The sequence below is a fragment of the Prionailurus bengalensis genome, chromosome E3 (genome assembly GCF_016509475.1).
Source record: "Prionailurus bengalensis isolate Pbe53 chromosome E3, Fcat_Pben_1.1_paternal_pri, whole genome shotgun sequence".
Taxonomy (NCBI): Eukaryota; Metazoa; Chordata; class Mammalia; order Carnivora; family Felidae; genus Prionailurus; species Prionailurus bengalensis.
In genome coordinates, this window is record NC_057357.1 from 4,753,992 (window position 1) to 4,777,413 (window position 23,422).

Genomic DNA, 23,422 nt, shown 5'->3' on the forward strand with positions numbered 1-23,422 from the left:
AGCTTCGGGGTCTGCGGAAGCACCCTGCCCTCTCCGGCGGACCACACTGAGACGTCAAAGCCCGGCCGGGCGCCCTGCGCGGGGCTGGTAGGAGGCGCCCGGTCCGCGGTCCGCCCGGGTCTGGCCGCCATCTTCCGCCTCCCCCTTCTCCCCCCCCCCCCCCCCCCCCCCCCCCGCCACATACTTGTGTTTACCCGGCGGGATCCTTGGCCAAAAAGTGTGTTGACGCAGTGTGTGTGTGTGTGTTTTGTACTGACTGGGCGGAAAATCGGCTGGAGGGGGGACCTCCTCGCAACTTGAACCTCAGTTCCCGGAGAGCCTGCCCAGGCCCGCGCTCTTGTCCACGGCCAGCCTGGGCCGCCGGAGCCGAGGCCTTTTGTGTGTTCTAGGCCTCCGGCTCCGTGCACCAGGCCCCACTGACAAAATTATTCCCCTTTGTTTTAAAACCAAAGGACAGGCCAACTTTGAGTCCGGTTCTCCTCGGCCGCGCCTTTGTCGTGGAGGCACAGCCCCGCGCCTTGGTCAACTCTGTTCTTTTCAGGGCTGAACCCGACTCTTTCTGGAACCCTGGTGTTGCTGGCCGCCTGAATACATTCTCCCCTTACCCTTCCCGGGAAGAAAATGGGCATCCTTTCGTAGGCGAAGACATATGAGCCACCACCACCCGTCTCCCCAAACCGCCTTCCCGGTGGGGACCTCAGTTCCCTCGCTGTGCCAGCTTCTTGGTGAAAGGGACCTCGAGCGTTCGCCGGCCTCTGCCACCGGCTCGGGAAGCCCTGGCCGGATCTGGGGCTTAAAAGCGCCAGTTTTCCAGGTCCCGGGTCTGGCAACCAGGGAGCTCCCGGCCCGGGCACCGCGAAAACCCGGAGAGGCTGCGCCCGGGACATCCATTCTCGCCATCCCTCTGGTGCTGCGACTGGCTCAGCCACGATTCGGCGCCGAGCCGAGGTTCAGCCAGCCCAGCCAAGAGGGGTCCCGACCCTCCAGGAAGACCAAGGACGCGGCGCCCAAGCCCGAACGCGGCAGGGACAAGAGCGCTGGGTGGGCAGAGCCAGGGCTGAAGCAGCAGGCTCGGCCCGGAGGATCCCGGCGCGTCTCGGCTCCGCCTCCGGCCCTGGCCGCTTTCCCCGGCCCGGGTCGGGTCTTCCATTCCACTGTTTGTCTCGGAGAGGTCGGAGACGTGCTCGGTGCACAGGGGGCCGGATACGGCCATAAATCTTCATGCGGGACCTCCTTCCCGTCCCTCACACGCCAGTGCTCCTGGCCGCCCTGGCATCCCGGGCTGCACTGGGCCCCCTGCTTTCCCCGCCATGGCCTGGGGTTCCCTGGAGCGGCGCGGGGAGTCAAGGCCGGAGCGTCCCCATTCGCCAAAGAGAGGGAACAGCCTCGCCCCGTTCTGTGCCACCGCCTTCCATCCCCGCGGTTGCTGGACCCTGAGGCTGCCCGGGCCTCACTGGATCTCCGCCTGGGGTAGGGGTACCGGGGCCAGGCACTTACTCCTAGGAAGGTTCTTTCAGGCTGGAATGGGTACACGGCCACCTGCTTGAGCCCAACTCCCGCACCGTTAAGGAGTGACGCCAGGGTTAGGATCAGAGTGCCTTTTCAGATCTCAGCCAGCTGCTCCTCTCCGAAGACCCTGCTTTAATCCCACGCCATCGTTCTGCCCTCAAGAGTCCTCTGCAGGCGCACGATATAGGGGAGGTGGGCTTGTGTGTGTGTGTGTGCGCGTGTGCATGCGGGATGAGGACCAAGCAGGGTGTCTGCGGTAGCCGGGCCCGGAGGGGGGCTCGTGTACCTCCCCACCCCGCGCCAGCCCATTTCTCCCTTTATGCCAGGGATACCCTGGACTTTTCGCCTCCCAGTCGGCACCCCTATCCGCCACCAGCTTTGGCGTCTATAGCCGAACCATCGGGAAAGCAGGAATTAGTGGAGCGCTGGTGGCAGCCTGGTAGGGGTGGTGGTCTTTCTACCTGAGCAGTCACGGAGCACCCGGAGGGCAGACCCAGAGAAGGTGAATTTACGATAATAACTCTTAATGTCACCAGCATTGTTTGTCTCTTTGCCAGAGGGGCGGGGAACAAGCCTTCTGGCGGGTACCTCGCATCAGCCGAGCAGAGCAGGCCGCGCGCCAGATCGGGGACAATCACCTCCAAATGGTCTTTGCTCTTTGCTCGGGACTTCGGTGGGGACCGCTGAGAAAGGGGGAGGCCTTCACCCCCTCGTAGGCACCTCCCCCTCACCGTGCCACTGACACAACTGCAAGGCCCCGGGGCAGATGCCGGAGGTGGAAGGTTTGGAAACCTCGGCCCGAAACGATCTTACTGTGGGAGCTTCGCTCCTTCCTAGAATTTCTAGAAGCACATTCGGAAGGATCGCGAGGGCTTCGGCAGGGCCCAGAGGAATGCGAGCGCTCGCCCCGCCGCCCGGGAGCGGATGAGGCTGCCCAGCCGCATTCCGGCCGTGCCTCCCCGCCTCGGCCCCGGCCCCCGCCGCGGCGCCCCAGGAAGCGTCTCCGAAAACAAAGCTCTGCGGTTTCAGCCCAAGGTTAAAGTCCACCACGAGCGTGTTTTTTCCCCCCCTCCGGAATCCGAGAGCGATAGCGTTTCTCCAAATAAACCGCCAATAAATCAGCTCCCGGGGCCGCCTGCTGAAGAGCTCTGCTGACCTTGGGGAGTGGTTTTCCTGCTCAGACCCCTCCGAGGACAGCGGTGGGGAGAGGGCCGCGGGGCCAGCCGCGCACCCCCCGCCCTCCAGAGAGAGGCGGAAGAGGGATGGCCAAGGGCATTTGTGGGCGGTTATTGTGGTACTTGTGTGCTCAGAGGGTAGGGGGAAGGTTTGGGATTGGGGGGCGGTGGTTATCTGGGGGGGCTGGAAGCGCCTGGTTGGCAGGGGTTATTGTGGGTGCTGGTTGCTTTGGGGGAGGCTGACCACCTGCCCATTAACTGCGTGGGCGCCCACACTGTTTTAGGCACTGTTCTAGGATGAACAAGGCATCTTTGGGGGCCTCCTTTGTCTGGGTGTGCCTGGGTGTAGTCTGCAGGCAAGTTTGTGCGGGTGTGACTAATGGATTTATGTATGTCAGTGCCAGGGTGACTAATGGAGGGCTTGGCAGCGCGTGTGGAGGGGAGTCAGAGCCCTGGGGGGCGGGGGGGGGGACTGCCTCCTGCCTGGTCTTTAGGGGTTCACTTCGGTTGCCAGTCTCCAGCTGGGTTGGGGCCTCTGAAGCCCGCCCCGGGCACCTCCCCGGCGGGCCTGTGTGCGTCCAGATCTCAGGAGCAAATTTCCACCGCAGCGCTGACCCCAGAGGTACCTCTGTCCCCTCCTGCCACCCTGACCCGCTCTGCCCCTGCAGACCCAGGCCCGCCCATCCCCTTCCGTGGCAGAAAACTCCCAGTTTGCTTCTTTGCCAGTTTGGAGATTTCTTTTGATGCAAACTGGCCCCTGCGTCATGCCAGCTTTGACAGCCCCTCTGACTTTGGTACCGTAGTGGCAGCCATCTAAGCCAGGCAAGGAGATGGGATACAAATGGGGGGCCCCAGGCCTGACTGACCAGCTACGAGAACAGAGAACCAAGGGAACCACGCTAAGCCACCCTGCCGCCCCCTTTACAGCCCTTCCTCATCAATCCCCCAGGGGCGGGCGACAGAGGTCAGAGGTCGGTGGGAGTCCTTTTGACCTGGGGTAGGGAGCACATTCCACATTCCAGGGTTGGAGGGGGCCGGGTCGGGAGTTCAGGAGAGCCGGCTGTGGGTGCCCCATACCTGCTGTAGGTTCTGGCTCAGGACGCACCTGGAGAATCATTCCCATCTCCCTCGGAGTCTTCTGGTTTCTGACACACACATACACACCCCCAATCTCTGAGTGCTCCAATAGGTGTTCTTGCTGCTGCTTGCACACGCCATCTGTCCTCTGCGTCTGTGCCCGGGTCAGAGACACACTAGTCCAAAGGGTCCCTGCAACCCAGAGATATGGGGTGATCTTCCTAAGGTCACCCAGTCTGGGTAGCAACAAGCAAGCCAAACAGGTTTCTGCCCAGCTCTCGGCCTTCCGTGCTCCTCACTGGTGCTCCATGACCCTTGGTGGCATCTCCAGGGAGGGGACAGCAGCACCTTCTTCCCAGGTCTCCTGGGAGTGGCTCCCAGGACCTCTATCTCTGTCTCTTTTTTACACGCACTTGCGTGCGCACACACACACACACACACACACACATACACACACACTGGGTCTCTCTTCACCTCCCTCCTCCCTTTTTTTTTTTTTTTATTCTTCTTTGGCATTTTCTTTCAAGCAGAAAATAAAAACATTTCCCATGGCTACAGCTTTGAAAGCTTCCCTCTCCTCCCTGCCTTTCTCTCGCCCCCACCCCCATGTGGATCCATTTCTAGAGTCAGCATAAAGTCGAAAACAAACCCTGAAGATCAAACTTGACAGGCGCCCCCTTCCTGCCTCTCTCCACTTTCTCCGCATGTCTTGGCCTGTCTCCACCCTGGAGATGAGTGGGAGGCAGCACCCAACACACACGCGTGCACTCCCACACCTTCTGTGGCCACAGGGAGTCTCTTAAGAATCTTCTAGAGCCACCCCTGCCAGAAAGGCCTGCTCACTCAGTTCCTTCTGCCGGAAGTTCCTGGTGCTCCCTCACACTCCCCTTTCCAGCCCTGCTCACCTGGCCCGGCTCCATCCAGCCCTCAGCCCTCCTGTTGGGGGCCATCTGCTGTGGGTTGATTACCCCCCAAATTCCTATGTTCGGGTCCTAGCCCCAGTACCTCAAAGCGTGACCTTGTTTGGAAACAGTGTCCTTGCAGATATAAGTGGTTAAGGTGAGGTCATCCTGGAGTAGGGTGGGCCCCTAATCCAGTATTCCCCGGGCCCTTATATAAAGGAGTCACAGACAGATACAGAGGGAAGGCTAAAAAGACAAGAGACGGCTGGCCATCCGTGAGACGAAGGGAGAGGCCTGAACCAGACGCCCTCACAGTCCCTAAAGGAAGCCACTCTGCCCACACCTTGACCTTGGGCTTCTGGCCTCCAGGACTGAGAGACCGTGAATTTCGGTTGTTTCAACCACCCACGTTGTGGTCCTTTGTCGCGGCGGCCCCAGCGCACTCATACACCATCCCACGTTTAAGTGCCCACAGGAGTCAGGCACGAAAGAAAGGAGCAAAAGTCAGAAAGCATCTAGAGAGGGCAATTTGTCACAGTCCCGGCCAGTGGTCCCCAAGGGTACCAGATCTTCCGCGGTGCGGGGCAAGCCGGTGTGTCCGTTAGAACGAGGTAGGTTATCCCGCAGTGACAAAAATCCCCACCATCTCAAAGGCTGAGCGCAACGCATACAAATCTATTCTCCCTGACGGGTTGTTTGCTCTGAGCCTAGGCGATGCTCCAGGGCAGCTGACCTCCATGTGGCCCCCAAGCACTTAGATTCAATTCACCTCGATCTGAGACAATCACAGGGAAGGGAGGGTCACCGCACTGGGGTTTTACTGCCAGAGCCCAGAAATGTTACGCGCTGCTTCCCACCCACGTGACCACACCCAACTCAATGGTGCTGGAAGGTGGCCGCCCCCACCGTCCCCCGTGCCCAGGAAGGAGAGGAAAACCAAAGACAGGTGAGCACAGGTGATGTCCACCACAGCTGGAACGGGACATCTCCCTATCTGTTAACTTTTTTTTTTAAGATTTTATTTGGGGGGCTCCTGGGGGGCTCCGTTGGTTAGGCGTCCAACTTTGGCTCAGGTCATAAGCTTGCAGTTCCTGAGTTCAAGCCCCGCCTCAGGTTCTGTGCTGACAGCTCAGAGCCTGGAGCCTGCTTTGGAGTCTGCATCTCCCTCTCTCTCTGCCCCCTCACTCCTACTCTGTCTCTCTCTCTCTCAAAATAATAAATACACAAAACTTGTGGTAAAATATACATGACATGAAGTTTGCCACCTGAACGATTTATGAGCGCAGAGCTCGGTGGCATTAAGTCCATTCCCCTTCTCTGCGGCCGCCGCCACCATCCACCGCCGCAACTTTTTCATCTCCAACCGAAACTCCATCCCCATGAAGCAGTTCCCACCCCCTCCCCCAGCCCCCCTGGCACCCACGCTCCGGCTTTGTGTCTCTGTGAACTTGACTCCCCTGAATGCCCCACGTAAGCGGAATCCTACGGTATTTGTCCCTGTGCGTCTGGCTTATTTCACTTAGTATAATGTCTTCGAGGTTCGTCCGTGTTGAAGCAGGTGCCAGAACTGCCTGCCTTTTTAAGGCCGAATAATATCCCATTGTACGGCGAGGACCACATTTTGTGTATCCGTTCATTGCGGATGGACACGTGGGTTCCACCTTTTGGCTCCTGCGAACAGTGCTGCTGCAAACAAATTTCTCTTCGAGTCCCCGCTTCTAGTTCTTTGGGGTGTAAACCCAGAAAAGGAATCACGGATCGTGTGGTATGTTTATGTTTGCTATTTGGAGGAACCCCCGTACCGTTTTGCATAGCAAACGCACCGTCTTACGTTCCCACCGACAGCGCACAGGGTTCCGAGTTCTTCGCGTCCTCGCCAGCGCTTGTTGTCGTATATGCAGGTTGTGTTTTTGGTTTTTAACTCGCCATCCTAACGGGTGTGCAGTGGTATCTCACTGTGGTTTGGATTTGCATTTCCCTAAAGATTACGGGTGGTGAGCATCGTTTTGTGTGCTCATTAGCCATTTGTAGATCTTCAGAGGAATGTCCGTGCAAGTTTGCCTGTTTTTAATGTTTTTTTTTTTTAAGTTTATTAATTTCGAGAAAGAGCACGAGCGGGGGAGGAGCAGGGGGGGGGGAGGAGAGAGAGAATCCCAAGCAGGCTCCATGCTGTCAGCACAGAGCCCGACGCAGGGTTTGAACTCAGGAACCTCGAGATCCTGACCTGAGGGGAAGTCATATGCTCAACCGACTGAGCCACCCAGGCGCCACCCCCGCCCCCACCCCCGTTTCAAATGTTTTTAATCGTTGTTTGCTTTGTTTCTGTCCTTGGCACTATTTTTAACACTGTGCTGACCAAAATGAAACACTCTGGTAGGCCGCCCGCTGGTCCCTGGTTTGCCAGCCTCAAGGAGATTGTGCTCTGATTGTCCCAGGCGGTCCCTGCACTTCTAGTGGTTAATGTTTTCCTGGGGCCACACACTCCAGTTTGTTTAACAAGTACTCACCCGGTCAAGTGGGAAACAGGATGGCCCAGAGTCCTGCCCTCAGGGAGCTCACAGTCCAGGGAGTGGGACAGTTGGTCAGCAAAGAACCGTTAAGTGTGACGAGCACAGGACAAGGAGGAACAGGGGGCCCCGGAGCAGCACAGGGGCCAGACCAGATAGGGTCTCGGTCTAGAGGAGGAAACAGATGTAAGTACTTGGTACCCAACCTTTTTTTTTTTTTTTTTGATGTTTATTTATTTTTTGAGAGAGGGAGAGAGACAGTGTGAGTGAGGAGAGGGGCAGAGAGAGGGAGACACAGAATCCGAAGCAGGCTCCAGGCTCTGAGCTGTCAGCACAGAGCCCGACGCGGGGCTCAAACTCACGGACCGTGAGATCATGACCTGAGCCCAAGCCAGACAGATGCTTAACAACTGAACCCCCAGGTGCCCAGTATCCGACCATCTTTTTTGTTTTGTTTTGTTTTTTATTTATTTTTGGGACAGAGAGAGACAGAGCATGAACGGGGGAGGGGCAGAGAGAGAGGGAGACACAGAATCGGAAACAGGCTCCAGGCTCCGAGCCATCAGCCCAGAGCCCGACGCGGGGCTCGAACTCACGGACCGCGAGATCGTGACCTGGCTGAAGTCGGACGCTTAACCGACTGCGCCACCCAGGCGCCCCAACGACCATCTTAAATAAAATACTGGGGTCCACAGCTAGAAAGGCCAGAAATAGAACAGCGGCAGGCACGGATGGACCAGGCACGCCCCCTTTCTCCCTCCCTGCCTCTCCCCTCACTCTCCCCCAACGCCTCCATTTTCCTTCCCTTGCCATTGGCCTTACTCTCTCCTTGGAGCACCGGCTTTGTCTGTGGGGTGGGATATGGCCAACCTCAGATCTGCAGCAAGAAAGAGGCAGTTCCCCAAAGGGATGTGGTGAGAGTTGATAGAAACAGGACTAGAGCCGGGCAGAACGCAGACTGTAGTGCGCCCTCTACCCATCGAGCTGTCCTCCAGGGGCAAGGACGAATCAGACCTGAGGGATGGCCGATGCACAGATTTATCCCGAGGCAGAACGTCACCGAAGGTCACCCCAGCGCTCGCAACGGCCACCGACCTTGTGCTCCTTCCCCTCCCCTTCCCCTCCCCCTCTCCTGGGTTCAAGTCCCGACTCTGCCGCCTACTTACTTGACGAGTGACATTTGCAAAGTCACTTCCCTGTCTCAGCCTCAGTTTGCCTGTTGACCCCTCCCCCGCTTTCTCTGTGGCGCTCGACACCCTGCCCGCACTGGGCCAGCGTTCCAGTTCCGGATGATCAAATACCACACTATGGGACACGGGGCCCGGCCTTCCCGAGTGGCCGTTCTGACACGCTATAACCCCTGACAATGGCCACGCAGAGTCTCCCTGCTCCAGCGCGACCCTGACATTCCTCCCATTCCAGGTGCGTGGTCCTCTAACAAGATGCGCGCAAGTGACACCACGTGGCTTCCAAGCGAGGTCGGAAGAGGAGACACCAGGCTCGCGTGGAACCCTGAGCCAGCAGGTGAGAAGCTGGACTGCCCGAGGCCACCACGCACTTAGGAAGCTCCACCCACATGCTGAGGCCCCCAGTAGTCTCTCCAGGGGACAGAAGGCTCTGCTCAGGGCACGCCCACAGCCTGCATCCACTGCCGACACGTGTGAGCAGAAAGGAGCCTCCTCAGAGCTGCGTGAGCGAGGCCTGGGAGCTCCGTGACCGCCCAGGTCACGCGCGAGGGGGCTGAACTGGGACTAGAACTCAGTTCTATTCCCCCCGACCCCGCTCGGCCGCCCTCCTTGGTGGGTGCTTGAATGACCACAGAAGAAAACGGTCTGGGCTGTGGAGCCCGCCACCCATTTGCGATGTTGGCAAAGCCGCTTCCCTCTCTGAGCCTCAGTTTGCCTGTCTGTGAAATGGGGCTAACGTACTCCTTTCCCGGGATCAGAGGGGAGGGCGGGCGCATGCCTATGCTGAGTGTGCAGATGGTGACCGATGCCCTCATCTTTCTGAACACCGGCAGGTGTTCTGATAGCCAAGGGGGCCTGGGAGCCCATGCGGCAGGGTGACCGCCACCTCACTCCCTCCCGAGGCTGGTGATGGCTGGGTACCGAGCAGGTGCTCAGGAAAGGATGGCTTCACAGCTGGGCTGTGGCCAGCCCAGTCCCCAAGCCACTGCCCCGACGCTTCTTGAGCAGGACAGGACCGAAGCCAGCTGCACGGCTCTCCTGTCGCTGTCACGACCAATAGCTACTCACTGGGTGGCTTTAGACACCGGACGCTTATTCTCTTATGGTTCAGGAGTTCAAAATCAAGGTGTCAACAAGGTTGATTCTTTCTTGGGGGCTGTGGTGGACAGTCTGCCCCAAGCCTCTCTCCCGCGTCTGGGGGAGACCGGCGCCCCTCGGCCCTCCTGGGCGCGAGTCCGGGTCCCCCCAGCCGCTGCTGCCACGGTCACACGGCTGCCTTCCCTCTGGGTCTGTCTTCACGTGGCGTTCTCCTCTTATAAGGACACCAGTCATATTTGATTAAAGGCCTGCCGTGCTCCAGTGGGACCGCATCTAACTGATTACACCTGCAATGACCCTATTTCCAAATAAGGCCACATCCTGAGCTGCCAGAGGTCAGCACTTCCAGATGTCTTCACGGGGCACACGATTCAGCCCGCAGCACCGACCTTGGGCCCTTGGCCCCCTGCCCCATCCCATCACCAGGACACAAGGGGGGCCGCTCCCTCAGAAGGAGCGGGGTCCTCCAGCGCTCCAGGAGGCAGAGGGGGAGACTGGGGCTCGTGCTGGAGGGGCAGCGCTGGCAAACCACCCCATCCCCTCGGCACACATTCCCTTCCGGGTGCCCTGACCTGAGGGGTTGCAACCCAGAGCCGCCGTGGCTCCAGGGGCCCCCCCGAGCGAGGCACGGGGGGCCCAGGCAACCCTCAGCCAGGAGGAGCAACCCTCCTCCTGAGTGTCCCACACTCTGCAAGGGCCCTGGCAGAGCAGAGCTGGGCCCCCGTTGCCCACGAGGTAGCTGGGCAACAAGACCGGGAGGGTCTTGTCGTGACGCAGACACGGTGGCCCAGGAGGGAGAGGTGACTTGTCCGAGGTTATGTGGCAAAACAGTGATGAAAAGGGTCTTTTTTTTTTTTAATGTTTATTTATTTTTGAGAGAGAGAGAGAGAGACCGAGCGTAAGTGGGGAGGGGCAAAGAGAGAGGGAGGCACAGAATCCGAAGCAGGCTCCAGGGTGTGAGCTGTCAGCACAGAGCCCGATGCGGGGCTCAAAGCCACGAACCCTGAGATCATGACCTGAGCCGAAGTTGGACGCTCAACCGACTGAGCCACCCAGGCTCCCCGAACCCAGATCCTTCTGACCGCGCTGTTTCCTCCCAGGGACCCCTTCCTCCCTCTTACAACTGTCTCCTACTCGTCAGTCACCCCTTGGAGCCTAGAGGCCCGTGTCAGTCTGCTCGGGCTGCTGTGACAAAGGCCGAGCACTCAACCAACCAGGCATGTATCTCTCACAGCTCTGGAGGCTGAAAGTCCAAGATCAAGGCCTCAGCAGACTCAGCGTTTGGGGAGAATCAGCTTCATGGTTCACAGACAGCTGTTTTCTCACTGTGTGGTCACACGGCCGAAGGGACAAGAGGCCTCTCTGGGGCCTCTTTTTTGAGGACACTAATCCCACTCCTGAGGGCTCCGCCTTCAGCAATGCATCACCTCCCCAAAGCCTCCCCTCCCGATATCATCACATCGGGGGTTAGGATCCCAACAGATGAACTTCGGGGGACACATTCAGTCCACAACACAGCCCACACCGGAGGCCCCCTGCCTTGTTATCATTCTCTCCCCCACGTTCAACCCAGCGGAGCTCAGCGAACGTCCACCCAATGAACACATGAAGTGACGCAATGTGGGTAGGGTTTTCAAGGATGAATAGAAGTTCGCTAGGCGGAGAAGGCAGAGACAGACATTCCGGGCCCAAAGAATAGCCTGTGTTGAGGTCCAGAGACTTCTCAGCAGGGCCTGCCTGGCTCCCAGGTGTCGTGCTGGGCCCGGGGGAGGGGGAGAGCCAGGCAAGGTCCCCCCATCCCAGGTGACTGGCCTCCCACTCCTGAGCCGAGACCCATCAGCCTCCACAAGGAGCAAGGCCCCAGCACCTCCGCCCACAGGAGCCCAGCCTGGATGAGTTTAGGTATCTCTTTTCCCCTTCACGCCTGGGTAGGTTGAGTAGGACTTATTCAAACTTGTATTTTATTGGTGTTTTTGTTGAAAGCACAGGAATTATTCATGGCTGGTTTCGGTTCTCTTCTGGCAATGACCGCATCTTTGTACGCAAGGTACAAATTATGTGTCAGTTCGATTCACCATCAATGGGAGGCCGCCCCCAAGCATCAGGCAATGGAGGCTCCGGTGTCTAGAAGCCAAGCCTGGATGCAGGCAGCAGGGCCTGAATGGCTCATAATCCCCAAAGTCACTAAGGACTGGGGACGGGGATACAAGCGGATGACCATGGAAAAAATCCCACCTCCGTCCCTTTCCCCCGGGAACATACCGGCCTCAGTCTTCCCACTTGAAAATGGGTATTGACGTGAGTGTTTGGCACACGGAACCATCCATGTCGCTTTCCACATGTGTTGTCACCCTCGCCTGGCCGATGTGACACGCCAGGGCCCTCTCTGGGGCCTAAGGAAGGGGCAGGGGTGCCAAAGGAAATGAGAAATGGAAACAGAAGCGCCAGCTTCAACTCCTCTGGCGTCCTGGGGGTGGTGATGTGAGAACATGTCCCTGAGAACCTTTGACACCCTCCTGTTGAAAGGCGGGGTTTCCAGGGCGCCTGGGTGGCTCAGTCTGTTGAGCGTCTGACTTCGGCTCAGGTCATGACCTCACAGTTCATGAGTTCGAGCCCTGCATCGGGCTCTGTGCTGATGCCTCAGCCTGGAGCCTGATTCGGATTCTGTGTCTTCCTCTCTCTCTCTGCCCCTCCCCGTCTTGTGCTCTGTCTCTCTTTCTCTCTCTCAAAATAAACATAAAAAAAAAAAAAAACACCCAAGGATGTTCAGCAGCCCTCTTAAAGAGAAAAGAAAGGTGGGGTATCCACCCCTCCCCTCCATGACTGCTCGACAGAATGGGACAGAATCACCAAAGGTCTGAGCCGGGCCTTTCCAAACTGGCGTCTTCTGGTTTTGGTCTCTCGGGGTCTTGGGGTGATGCTCCTGGAAGCTAGCTGCCATGCCGTGGAGGAGCCCGTGTGGATGGGGACCCCCAGACGCGAGCCCACATCTACACGCACGATCGGCCTGCACACGAGCCCCCCGGCGGATGCCACGCGGAGCAGGGGAGGGGTCCTTGCCGAGATCCGCTCAGGTCGCAGATTCACAAGCAAAATAAATGACTGTCATTGTCCTGAGCTACCAGTACCGGGGTGGTTTTTTATGTAGTGACAGAAAAGTAAAACATGGGATGCAGCTGGAAAGAATTTCTTTTTTTTTTTTTTTTTTTTTTTTTTTTTAGTGTTTATTTTTGAGAGAGAGACAAGGAAGGAAGGAAGGGAGGAAGGGAGGGGGAAAATCCTACAGTTGGGAACCAGATGGGTCGTCTTCCTGGGACCACGAGGCGGAGAGCAACTCAGATCCCTCCTGGGTTGAGTAGTGTCTCCCCAAAATTCACGCCTGCAGAACCTCAGAGTAGGACCTTACTTGGAAAGAGGGTCTTTGTAGATGCCATTAAGACGATTCGAACTAAAATGTAGTTCCAACGCGGTCACACTGGGTTTCTCTCCTATTCGATTCTATTCTACTCTACTTTTTCTGTTTTTCCCCCACTGGATTTTTAGAGAGGGCCCTAATCCAGCGACTGCTACTCATATCAGAACTGGGAGCTTTGGACACAGCTGCCCACACCGAGGAAGGAGGCTGTGTGACCACAGAGACAGACATCAAGGTGGCAGTGCCTGCCAAGGAACGTGGAGACAAGGCACGGGAGGGGCTCTCCCCCGGGGCCTCCAGAGGGAGCATGTCATCGAGGACTTCTGGCTTCCGGAATTAAGAGAAAATAGATTTCTGTGCCCCTCACTGTGTGGTGATGTGTAGGGCACCCCTAGGGAGCTAATACAGCACCCCATTCCGCTGGACCAGCTTCTGCGACCTGTCAGTGTTCTTCCTGGCTTACACATTCCCCCGCTGTTCCTCTTCAGCCACTGGACCATCCACCGGGAGGAGCTTGGAGCCTGGCCGGGAAGGTAAGCAGGGACCCAGCCAGCCAATTGAAGAACGAGAGGCCAGTGTAGATGGCCAGCGGACAGTTCTTTCCGGCCACCGACAGCTCCCAAACACGCCTGCACCTTCTCTGCACGTCCCCATCAAGAAGGGCACTCTAGGGGCACCTGGGTGGCTCAGTCGGTGAAGCGTCCGACTTGGGCTCAGGTCATGATCTCAGGGTTCGTGGGTTCGAGCCCTGCGTCGAGCTCTGTGCTGACAGCTCAGGGCCTGGAGCCGGCTTCAGGTTCTGTGTCTCCCGCGCTCTCTGCCCCTCCCCCCCACTCACACTCTTTCTCTCTCTGCCCCTCAAAAATAGAGAAACGTTTAAAAAACATTTTTTACGGACTTCAAGTGGTACTACAAAGCTGTAGTCCTCAAGACAGCATGGTACTGGCACAAAAACAGACACTGAGATCAATGGAACAGAATAGAGAGCCCAGGAATGGACCCACAAACATATGGCCAACTCATCCTGACAAAGCAGGAAAGACTATCCAATGGAAGACAGACAGTCTCTCTATTCAGCAAGTGGTGCTGGGAAAACTGGACAGCGACACGCAGAAGAATGAACCTGGACCACTTTCTTACAGCAGACACAAAAATAAACTCAAAATGGATGAAAGACCTAAATGTAAGACAGGAAGCCATCAGAATCCTCGAGGAGAAAGCAGGCAAAAACCTCTATGACCTTGGCCGCAGCAGCTTCTTACTCAACACGTCTCCGGAGACCAGGGAAACAAAAGCAAAGATGAACTATTGGGACCTCATCAAAATAAAATCTATAAAGAGCCTCTCAAACTCAACACCCAAATAACAAATAATCCAGTGAAGAAATGGGCAAAAGACATGAACAGACGCTTCTCCAAAGAAGACATCCAGATGGCCAACCGACAGGTGAAAAACTGCTCCACATCACTCATCATCAGGGAAATACAAATCAAGACCACAAGGAGATACCACCTCACACCTGTCAGAATGGCTAAAGTTAACAACTCTGGCCACAACAGATGTTGGTGAGGATGCAGGGAAAGGGGATCTCTTTGGCACTGCTGGTGGGGATGCAAGCTGGTGCAGCCACTCTGGAGAACAGTGTGGAGGGTCCTCAAAAAAACTAAGAATAGAACTACCCTACGACCCAGCAATGGCCCTGCTAGGCATTTATCCACGGGATACAGGTGTGCTCTTTCGAAGGGACACATGCACCCCTATGTTTATAGCAGCACTATCGACAATAGCCAAAGGATGGAAAGAGCCCAAATGTCCATCGATGGATGAACGGATAAAGAAGATGTGGCATATATATACAGTGGAGTATTACTCGGCCGTCAAAAAGAATGAAATCTTGCCATCTGCGACTATGTGGATGGAACCGGAGGGTATTATGCTAAGTGAAATGAGTCAGCCAGAGAAAGACAAAAATCACATGACTTCACTCATATGAGGACTTTAAGACACAGAACAGATGAACATAAGGGAAGGGAAACAAAAATAATATAAAACCAGGGAGGGGGACAAAACAGAAGAGACTCTTAAATATGGAGAACAAACTGAGGGTTCCCGGAGGGGTTGTGGGAGGGGGGATGGGCTAAATGGGGAAGGGGCACGAAGGAATCTACCCCTGAAATCATTGTTGTACCAGATGCTAACTAACTTGGATGTAAATTTTAAAAATTAAAAATGTCAAAAAAAAAAAAAAAGAAAGAAGAAAAAAAATTTTTCATGAGTAGACATTAAAAGAAAGAGGGGCACCCTGAGTCCCCTCCCTCCAAACCCAGGCAGGCTTGTGACCACTTTGACCAAAAGCCTAGGGCTGAAGAACCGCATATGATATCGGGGGCTTGGTTGTGGAAGGCCACACAGCCCAACCTCCAGCCAGTTCCTGGCACCCTCGGGGACAGGCCACCAAGTGAGGAATCCAAGTAGCCTAGGGCCACCGCGTGCAAGGAAGCCCGGGCCACACAAGCAGGCCACACGCGGAGGTGCCCCAGCCCACAGCCCTGGCTGAGCGTCCCCACCCCGGAGCGTCACCTGCCGGCCCCACCAGCCTCCCCGCACCCAGGCCCGCCGTGCTCCCAGATGACCGCAGAGTCTGGGGTCATCTGTTCCCACGTAAGGACCGCAGGTGGGAACCGTGCTGGGCATCTTCCTGATTTCCCCACCTGCAAAATCCCGAGCCACACTAAGCTGGTTCTAAGCGGCTACGTCTTGTCCCGATTTGTTAGACGGCAACGGCAGCCAGAACAGCTACGGGGGCCCCGTGTGGGATGACGCTGGAAACGGGGGGACGGTCGCCAGTACGGGCCGCACCGGACCCCGTGTACCCACCCCCTGGCTGGGGGAGTTCTCTCCGGGCTGACCTGCCAAGGCGTGGAGAGAAAGCCAGCCACAGCGCTGACAACCCTCGAGGGTCTCTCCACCTCGCGGGGGCTGCTGCCCCTGGGAGAGAGAGCCCCCGGCAGGGCCCCGGGGGGAGGCGGGGGCCCTGTGTGCAAGTTGCCCCCCTCTGGGCCCGCTCTGGGCTTGGCCTTTATTTCACCTGCTGTGGAGCCAGGCCCACCTGCTCCTCTCAGCCTGCCTCCCTCCACGTGGAGCCTCCAGCTCCAGGGCATGCTGGAGGATGCCTCCTCCTCCTCCCCCTCCTCCCTCCTCCTCCCCTCCCCCTCCTCCCCCTCTTCCCCCTCCTCCCCCTCCTCCTCCTCTTCCTCCCCCTCCTCCCCTTCCTCCCCCTCCTCCTTATCCCTCCTCCTCCCCTCCCCCTCCTCCTCCTCTTCCCTCCTCCTCCCCCTCCTCCTCCTCATCCCCGTCCCTCTCCTCCCCCTCCTCCTCTCCTCCCCCTCCTCCTCCTCTCCTCCCCCTCTTCCCCCCTCCTCCTCTTCCCCCCTCCTCCCCTCCTCCTCCACTTCCCCTCCTCCTCCTCCCTCCTCCTCCTCCTCCCTCCTCCTCCCCCTCCTCCTCCCTCTCCTCTCCCTCCTCCCTGCCCCCTCCTCCTCCTCTCCTCCCCCTCCTCCTCCTCCTCCTCCTCCTCTTCCTCCCCCTAAAAATGCCTTTCAGCTGCCCTCTTGTGCCTGAAATTCCACCCTCAGCTCCACCCTGGGGCCCAAGGCTCTGTGTGTAAAGAGCGGGGTGTACAGAGGCCACGGCCACAGAGGCCTTGCGTGGATGGGCTGTGGTAGGTTCACCTCGGGGCCTCAGTGTCCCCTGTAAGTGAAGACAAGAAGGGGGACAGCCTGGGGGTAAAGGACATTCTGGGGTCAGTCCCACACTCAGCAAACACATGTCAAGCGCCTATTGTGACCCGCGGTGGGGGTGGGGCAGCGGGGGTATGAGCCACGTGCCCAGGGCTGTGGTCTACAGGAAAGAGCCGCAGGACACAGTCACGGGGCAGGTGTCTATGGAAGCGCGGCCCCCTGCCCCCTGCCCGGAGGGCTCGCCACAAGCCACCCACCGCCCAGGAAGGGGGCAGAGCCTTCCCCCGGAGCAGGCCGGGCTTGAGGAAGAGGTCGTGTCCTTTTCCAAATGAGGCCCAGGGAGGGGAGGCCACTCGAGGTCACAAGGCAGGTGGGCAGCCCCTAGTCCCTGACCTCACGTCCACTCAGGCACCCTCAGGCTCACTGGCCGGTCTCTGGGGCTATTTGGGCTCCCGAGTCCCCCTGGCCTGTCACCTGGGGGTCGGTGCTCAGAAGTCCGAGCTGGCCGGGGGCGCAGCGGAAGCCACGGAGGGTTTGAGAGGGATGGTTTCATCTACTCTGTGCTGGGACTTGGCACGCATCACTAAGGGACCGTCCCCGGGGTACTGGCGAGGGGACAGTGGGAGAAACCAAGCTGGGGTGAGCCAGCTGCCCCGAGGCCCGGGGCTGGGGGGGGTGCTCTCCAGGGATCTGGCCACACCCACAAAGCAGCCCGGGTGACCCAAGGGCAGGACTCTGAGAAAGGCGGAGGTGTCAAAAGGAGTCAGAGTCAGAAAGCCGGATGCAGGTTACCCGGAGCTGAGGGAGGGCGTAGGAAGTGGGGGACAGAGTCTCAGAGTGGGAACATGGAAAGTTCTGGAGTCGGACGGTGGTGATGGCTGCACAGCGGTGTGCACGTGCTCAATGCTCCTGAACTGACCATTTAAAATGGCTGGGACAGTAAATTTTACATGGTGCCTATCTCACCAGAATGTTGTAAAACATACAAAAAAGATAAAAATAGGAGAGGTGGTCTCTAAGGGGATCTAGGTGGGCACCGACAATGTCCAGCATTTTGCCTGACCGCGTCAACAACGGCGCACCGCCTGGACACCCCAACAGCACCGTAACACTCCCTGCCAAGTACCATCGGCACCCCGGGACGCCGGCAGGCCATCCGCCGACCCCGTCGACGTCTGTCACCGGGTCTGTCGCCCGCCCCTGCCAGGCGGGATCGGCTGCTCCGTGGGCCCCACGCGGGTGGGGACGGGGGCAGGTTCGGCTCCTTCGGGGATCCAGCCGCCTGGAAAGGGCACCGTGCGGAGCTTAATTTGGTTCTTTTTCCTCCTGGAACCGGGTTGTCCCTGGAGACCTAATCCCTTCTGGGGATTTAAAAGCATCCAACTTGCCAAGGAAGAGGCCAGCTCCTGGCCTGGGGCGATGCCAGCTTCCCATTTTAATTGGAGCATTTTTAGCCCTGAGCAGAGGTTCCCAAAGTCCTGAGCATTCCCCGCTGTGCCCACGGGAACAAGGGACATGTGCCCGCTCTGTTCCCTGGGGGTCCCCACCCCCCACCTCTGAGCCCCCACGGCCCCGTTGGCTGCCCGTTCACGTGAGGTGCGGGGTGCCCTCAACCCCGGCAGGTGAGTGGCCACAGCTGGTCCCCCGCGAGGGCTGCCAGGCTGGGCAGGCAGGGGCCCCTCCTTGTGCCTGGGGCCCAGCCCTTTACCCCTGAGGTGGTGCCCCCTACCTACTGTACGAAATCTCACATCCCGACCTCCACTCCGTGCCAGTGTGAGGGAGCATCCAATTGGCCCAAGACTGTCCCAAGTTTCTCACTAAATGTCCTGTGTCCAGGCAGCCTCTCGGCCCGGCCAGCTGGTCACCTGCCATCACAAGCAAGTGGTAAATAGAGTGGGTTAAGTGGTGTCCCCCCGCAAAAGACAGGTTCCCCTGGAGCCCTAGGATGCGACCTTATTTGGAAATAATCTCTGTAGATACAGTTAAGGTAAGGATGTCAAGTAAAGACCATCCTGGATGAGGATGGGCCTAAATTCAATGACGAGCATGCTTATAAGAGACATAAAAGACACACACAAGGGGCGCGTGTAAGTGGAGGCCGGGACGGGAGTGACGAGGCACCGGAATCTGGAAGGGGCCTGGGGCGCACTCCCCGTCAGAGCCTCCGGAAGGAAGTGTCCCTGCCCCACCTGGATGGCAGACTTGGGGCCCCGCGGGGAGAGGGAACACAGTGCTCTTGTTTTGGGTGGCTCTGCTCTGCCGGCCCTGGCGGACCCCCCTGGACCCCGGGGTGGATGCGGGGAAGGGGCCTCGCTGCCCCTACCCCAGCCCCAGCCCGAAGCCTCCCGAGGGCTAAGCACAGGATCTGTTTTCCATAAACACTCTTTTGAACTGAATTTCATCTTTCTCACCCAAGGAAAGCGTCTGGAAGAGAATGCCCAGACTCCTGGTGGAGACTAAAGGGGGAGGAGCATGTTCTGAGTTTTGTGGAGGGTTTTTCCTTTTTTTTCTGGCATTCTCTGCCCTCCCTGATTTTTCTCTAATGCACATGGAGGCCATGGCTTCTGAGGGTGGGTTCCTGTTTCCCAGGGGGGCTCTGAGAGCAGGGAGTGAGTCAGGGCAGGAGAGCAAACATGGTGGTGGGGGGGGGGGTGTTAGCAGCTGCCCTAGGGTGGACAGGATGCAGTGACAGGCTCCTGCCCTGCTCCCGCATGTTGTGCGCTGGGCACAGGGGACACAGGGTGGGAGGGAGGGGCGCCCCAGGCAGAAAAAACTGGAAGCCTGTGACCCCCAGGCTCTCAGCCATCCCCGTGGGGCCAGGGAGGGGAGGACATCCTCTATCCTCATCCAAGGCTCCGGCTTGGGATCTACAAGTTGATAGACACAGGCTGGGGCCTCCCACCCCAGAATGGGGGGGGGGGGCATATGGTCCCCAGAGGCCGCAGAGCCCACCAGGCCAGAGGCATCCATGCCGGACAGGTGCAGGAACTCAGCGGCAGCAGCCCCCCACCCCCACCCCCACCCAACCTCGGTCCCTTCGCAGCATCTTTAATTTGCTGGTGTCGAAAATACGCTAATGGAGGCAGCGGGGACTTTGTTTAAAAAAGAGCAGGCCTCAGCGTTTCCGGCGGCGCTGGCAGCATGCCTGGGAGGGGGAGGGGAGAGCGAGGGGCGTGTGGATTCATCTCATTCCTGCGTGGAATCGCTCCCTCCATCACCCGCCAGAGGCCCAGCCCGCCTCCCCCGCTCCCGTCCGACCTAGTAGTCACGTGGCCTGGGTCCTGCGGCCTGGCTGAAGGCCCAAGGGCCCCCTCCCCTTCCCGTGCCCCTGCCCCTCCCCCTGCCCCTCCCCCTCCCTGGAGAGCTGGGCCAGCCTCCCGCCCGAAGCTCAGAGTGGGGGACAGCAAAGCCGGCACTGCCCAAGGCTCCTGCCTCCCTGGGCCCCAGTGACCATCATGTACAACGGGGTTAGGGGGTCATGGACCGCTGAAGCGAGAGGCGGACTTGTCCACAGGCAGGTGGGAAGGGGTATGTGTGCCCTGCGGGCATGTGAGTCCTGGGACGAGGTGGCTTCTGACGCAGAGAAGCTTCCAGGTTTGAGGGGTAGGCAAGGCAAGGGCCAAGCTCCTAACCGGCCTGCTCCGGCCGGCTGGCCGTGGCCCAGTCCTACAGATGGGGAAGCCAGGTCAGGGACAGCCGCGCCTGGCCCAAGCGCCCGCCGGGTCGGAGACCGGGTTCTCGTTGGCCTATTGAGGGGAGAGCTCCTCCTGGGCCCCCCCAACCCAGGCCCGTCGTCCCTGGCCTGCGCCCCACAGGGAAGGCAGGACAGCTGCCCAAGGCTCCTGGCAGAGGTGGCCGTGAGGGCCCCCTGGGGCCTGGTGGGGCTGGGGGGGGGGTCCCTCCTGGGGTGGCCGGAGGAAGCCCCAGGGGAGGGGCGACAGGCGCCCCCCCACGCGTCCACGCCCCCTCCTCCAGATTCTGTAGGCTCTGCTGACACCTGCTGGCCATCACCATAGCAACCCTGGCCATGCCTCCCACACCCCCAGCAGGGGTGAAGGGAGAGGGTAGGCCCAGGGCACACGGGGGTGGACGGGGCCCACCGGGATCGGATGCCAATTCTAGGGGCACCTTCCCACTGTTCCCAGAGTGCTGCGCCCCTGCCCTGCCCGGCCTTGTCTCTCCTCCCCACCCCCACCCCTGCGCTCCCACCCTCTGCTGCCTGCCGCTCCCCAGAGCCCAGCGTCTGCGCCCAGCCCCCGGTCGGCTCGGATCCTCCTCTCCTCGCAGGCTTCAGGGGTCCTGTCTCTGGCACCCTGACCCCTCCAGCCCCACTTGGACTGACAGAAGGCAGGAGGCGAGGGGGAAGGGGGTGCTCCCACCGCCTGTGCTCCCGGGGGTTTCCCTCCTCCGCACCGCTGGCCTGTTCGCCTTCCCCCATCTTCTCCATGGCTGGGCTGGGCCCACCACCCCTCATCTGGGCACCTGTCACCCCTCACCTGGGCACCTGTTGCCCCTCATCTGGACAGTTGTTGCCCTTCACCTGGACGGTTGTCACCCCTCGCATGGGCGACTATCACTGTCCAGCCCCAGGCCCTTGCTCTTCTGGGGCCCCCAAAGCCAGATGTGTGTGTGCCCCACAGGGAAAGTCCCAGACCCTCCCTCAGGCCAGCCACTCTGCCTGGTGCTCCCGTCTGGGGGCTCTGAGTGTACTATTCCCGTCCCCAGAATGTTTTTCCCAGTTTCCTTTGTCTCTGTTCAGCAAAGCCTTCTGGGACATTCCACCGGCTGTGACCTCTCCAGGTCCTACCATTACCTGGGGACCGTCCCTCCCCTTGCCATGGTGCCCCAGTGGCTCCACCATGATTGTGGGGGCCCCACTGTGCATGGGCTGAGCCCAGGACCAGCACTGGGAAGCGTTTGCTGGCCTGGTGCCCTCCCGGCCTTCCCCTCTTCACCCCCCTGCCACCTTGCCTGGCCTCTGCTTCCCTTGCCGGCTCTGCCCTATGGGATGACAGGGAGACTCAAGCCAGTCCTGACACAAGCCTGACCCCACAGCCCAGCACAGTCCCGACCAGGGCTCACAGTCCTGGCCTCGGGGCCCTGCACTGGATTTTAATTCACAGACCCTTCTGGAGGCCTCCTGAGATGGCTCCTCAGTGGCGGCGGCTGGGGATAGACATTGGGCCACCTTCTCTATTGGTCCCTCAGGACGGGGTGGTGGGCCAGAAAGACTAAGAGAAAGGGCAGTACTCAGGAGCAGAAGCCTTGGTTTTGCCCCCACGGTGTCCCAGGCTCTTGGGCTGGTCCCCACCTCCAGGGCCTCAGTCTCCCCATCTGTATTTGACAGATCGGGCCCATCTGATCCCGACAACTTGGTGGTGCCTGGGCAGACCCTGGTGGTCGAGGGGAGACCAGCCCTTCCTCTGGTGCACCCCACAGCCCGGTGCCCCCGCACCAGTGCCCAGAAATTCCCTGAAAGCCCTGAGCCTTGGCCGGCCCCGAAGGGGAAGCTGGCACTGACTCGCACCACTCAGATGGCAGCACTGAGCGCCTCCCGGTGCTCCTGGCCTTCAGGATGCTCCAGGGCATCTTGGCCAAGTCTGACCATAGCCATGGCCATGTAACCAGAAGCCACATGTCTGGCAGGGAGAGCTCCATGCAGGGGTGAACAGCCCAACCTAGCCCCCAGGCACCACTTCTCACCTCTTTCTCTGTTGGCCTCTCTTCTTCCTCTCTCCACCCCTTGTTTTATTTTAAGATTTTGTTTTTAAGTAATCTCCACACTCGGTGTGGGGCTTGAACTTACAACCCAAAGATCAAGAGCGGCATGCTGTACCAACGGAGCCAGCCCCTGGCCCCTGCTAATCTGTTAATCTGATTTCTCTCTGCTTCGCTGTCTCTCTCTGTCTCTGGCACTCCAGGCAGAGGGACAGACTGCGCAAAGGCCCTGTGGTTTACCAAGCACAGAGCAATAGGGGACTTGAAGGGAGACGGGCATGGCAGAGAGTAGAGTATACAGAGGCAAGGCCGTGAGATGGGAAAGGGACAGCACTGGATGCTGAGACTCAGAACAGGGTCATCCCCTCTAAGAACACACAGACTTGCAGGTTGACAGAGAACAACTCGGATCAGATCAGCTCAGCTCAGATCCACGATAGTCATCACACATGTATATCAGAAAAGGTTTTAGCGGATGCCGTGTGTTCCGCAAAATCCCATCTGCCCCACCCCCATTCAGTAGTAGCCCCAAAGTTTGGGTAGACCCTGCCGGTCTAGGCAGATCAGGGTGTTCTCATCTCCCAGGTTAGACATGAGATGATAGAAATTGGTTCAGGGGTAAGAATAAACAAGGCATCATACAGCTCCGCTGGCCAGTAACCATCCTTAACTGAGTCCTTAGAGACACTACTTAGCTGCTGGATCAATCCTGACCTGAAGTCTACCATACCATTCCTTTATTGACATTCGTATTAGTAATAAATAAAAATTATAATAATAATCTTTATCATTAAGTCATTTTGCACTAGGTTTTCTATTCTTTCGTAGTATTTGCTATCAAACACATCCTGGGAATGTGTTCTCCCAGAGACTCAATGTAGCAATGAGGCCACCTCAGAAGCCAGACAGAACAGTTTCCAGATGGCAATAAAGCCAGGAATGCCTCTCCAGTGTCAGGGAGGGTCAGGCTGTAGTTTAAAAAGCAACAGAAGGTCTGGGAAATGTAACCCTTGGAGAGCAAAAGCCTGCAAATGCCTCAAGTGGGTGAGGAGATGGAGTCTAGGCCCCCTTGCTCCCCAGGTCTCCAAGTCATG

At 58.5% G+C, this 23,422-nt stretch overlaps 1 protein-coding gene across 2 annotated transcripts; it reads left to right on the forward strand.

Annotated features, from left to right (window-relative positions):
• The first annotated feature begins 237 nt into the window (after positions 1 to 237).
• On the forward strand, positions 238 to 2,632 carry LOC122471244. 2 transcript variants are annotated; one of them, XR_006294157.1, is made up of 2 exons: positions 238 to 1,507; positions 2,067 to 2,632. XR_006294157.1 is itself a non-coding variant. In XM_043559605.1 (2 exons), exons 1-2 carry the CDS (start codon positions 650 to 652, stop codon positions 2,194 to 2,196), a joined length of 951 nt encoding a protein of 316 aa, XP_043415540.1. In that variant the 5' UTR covers positions 238 to 649; the 3' UTR covers positions 2,197 to 2,632. The 2 variants fall into 2 exon arrangements, 1 of the variants encoding a protein (XP_043415540.1); XM_043559605.1 differs by having other exon boundaries at positions 238 to 1,470.
• Positions 2,633 to 23,422: the final 20,790 nt, after the last annotated feature.

Bases quoted from the DNA above. Each gene is read 5' to 3' on its own strand.
- LOC122471244 (XM_043559605.1), top strand. From the start codon at position 650: ATGAGCCACCACCACCCGTCTCCCCAAACCGCCTTCCCGGTGGGGACC. The intron at 1,471-2,066 runs GTAGGGGTACCG...TCTCTTTGCCAG, and splicing joins TCACTGGATCTCCGCCTGGG to AGGGGCGGGGAACAAGCCTT.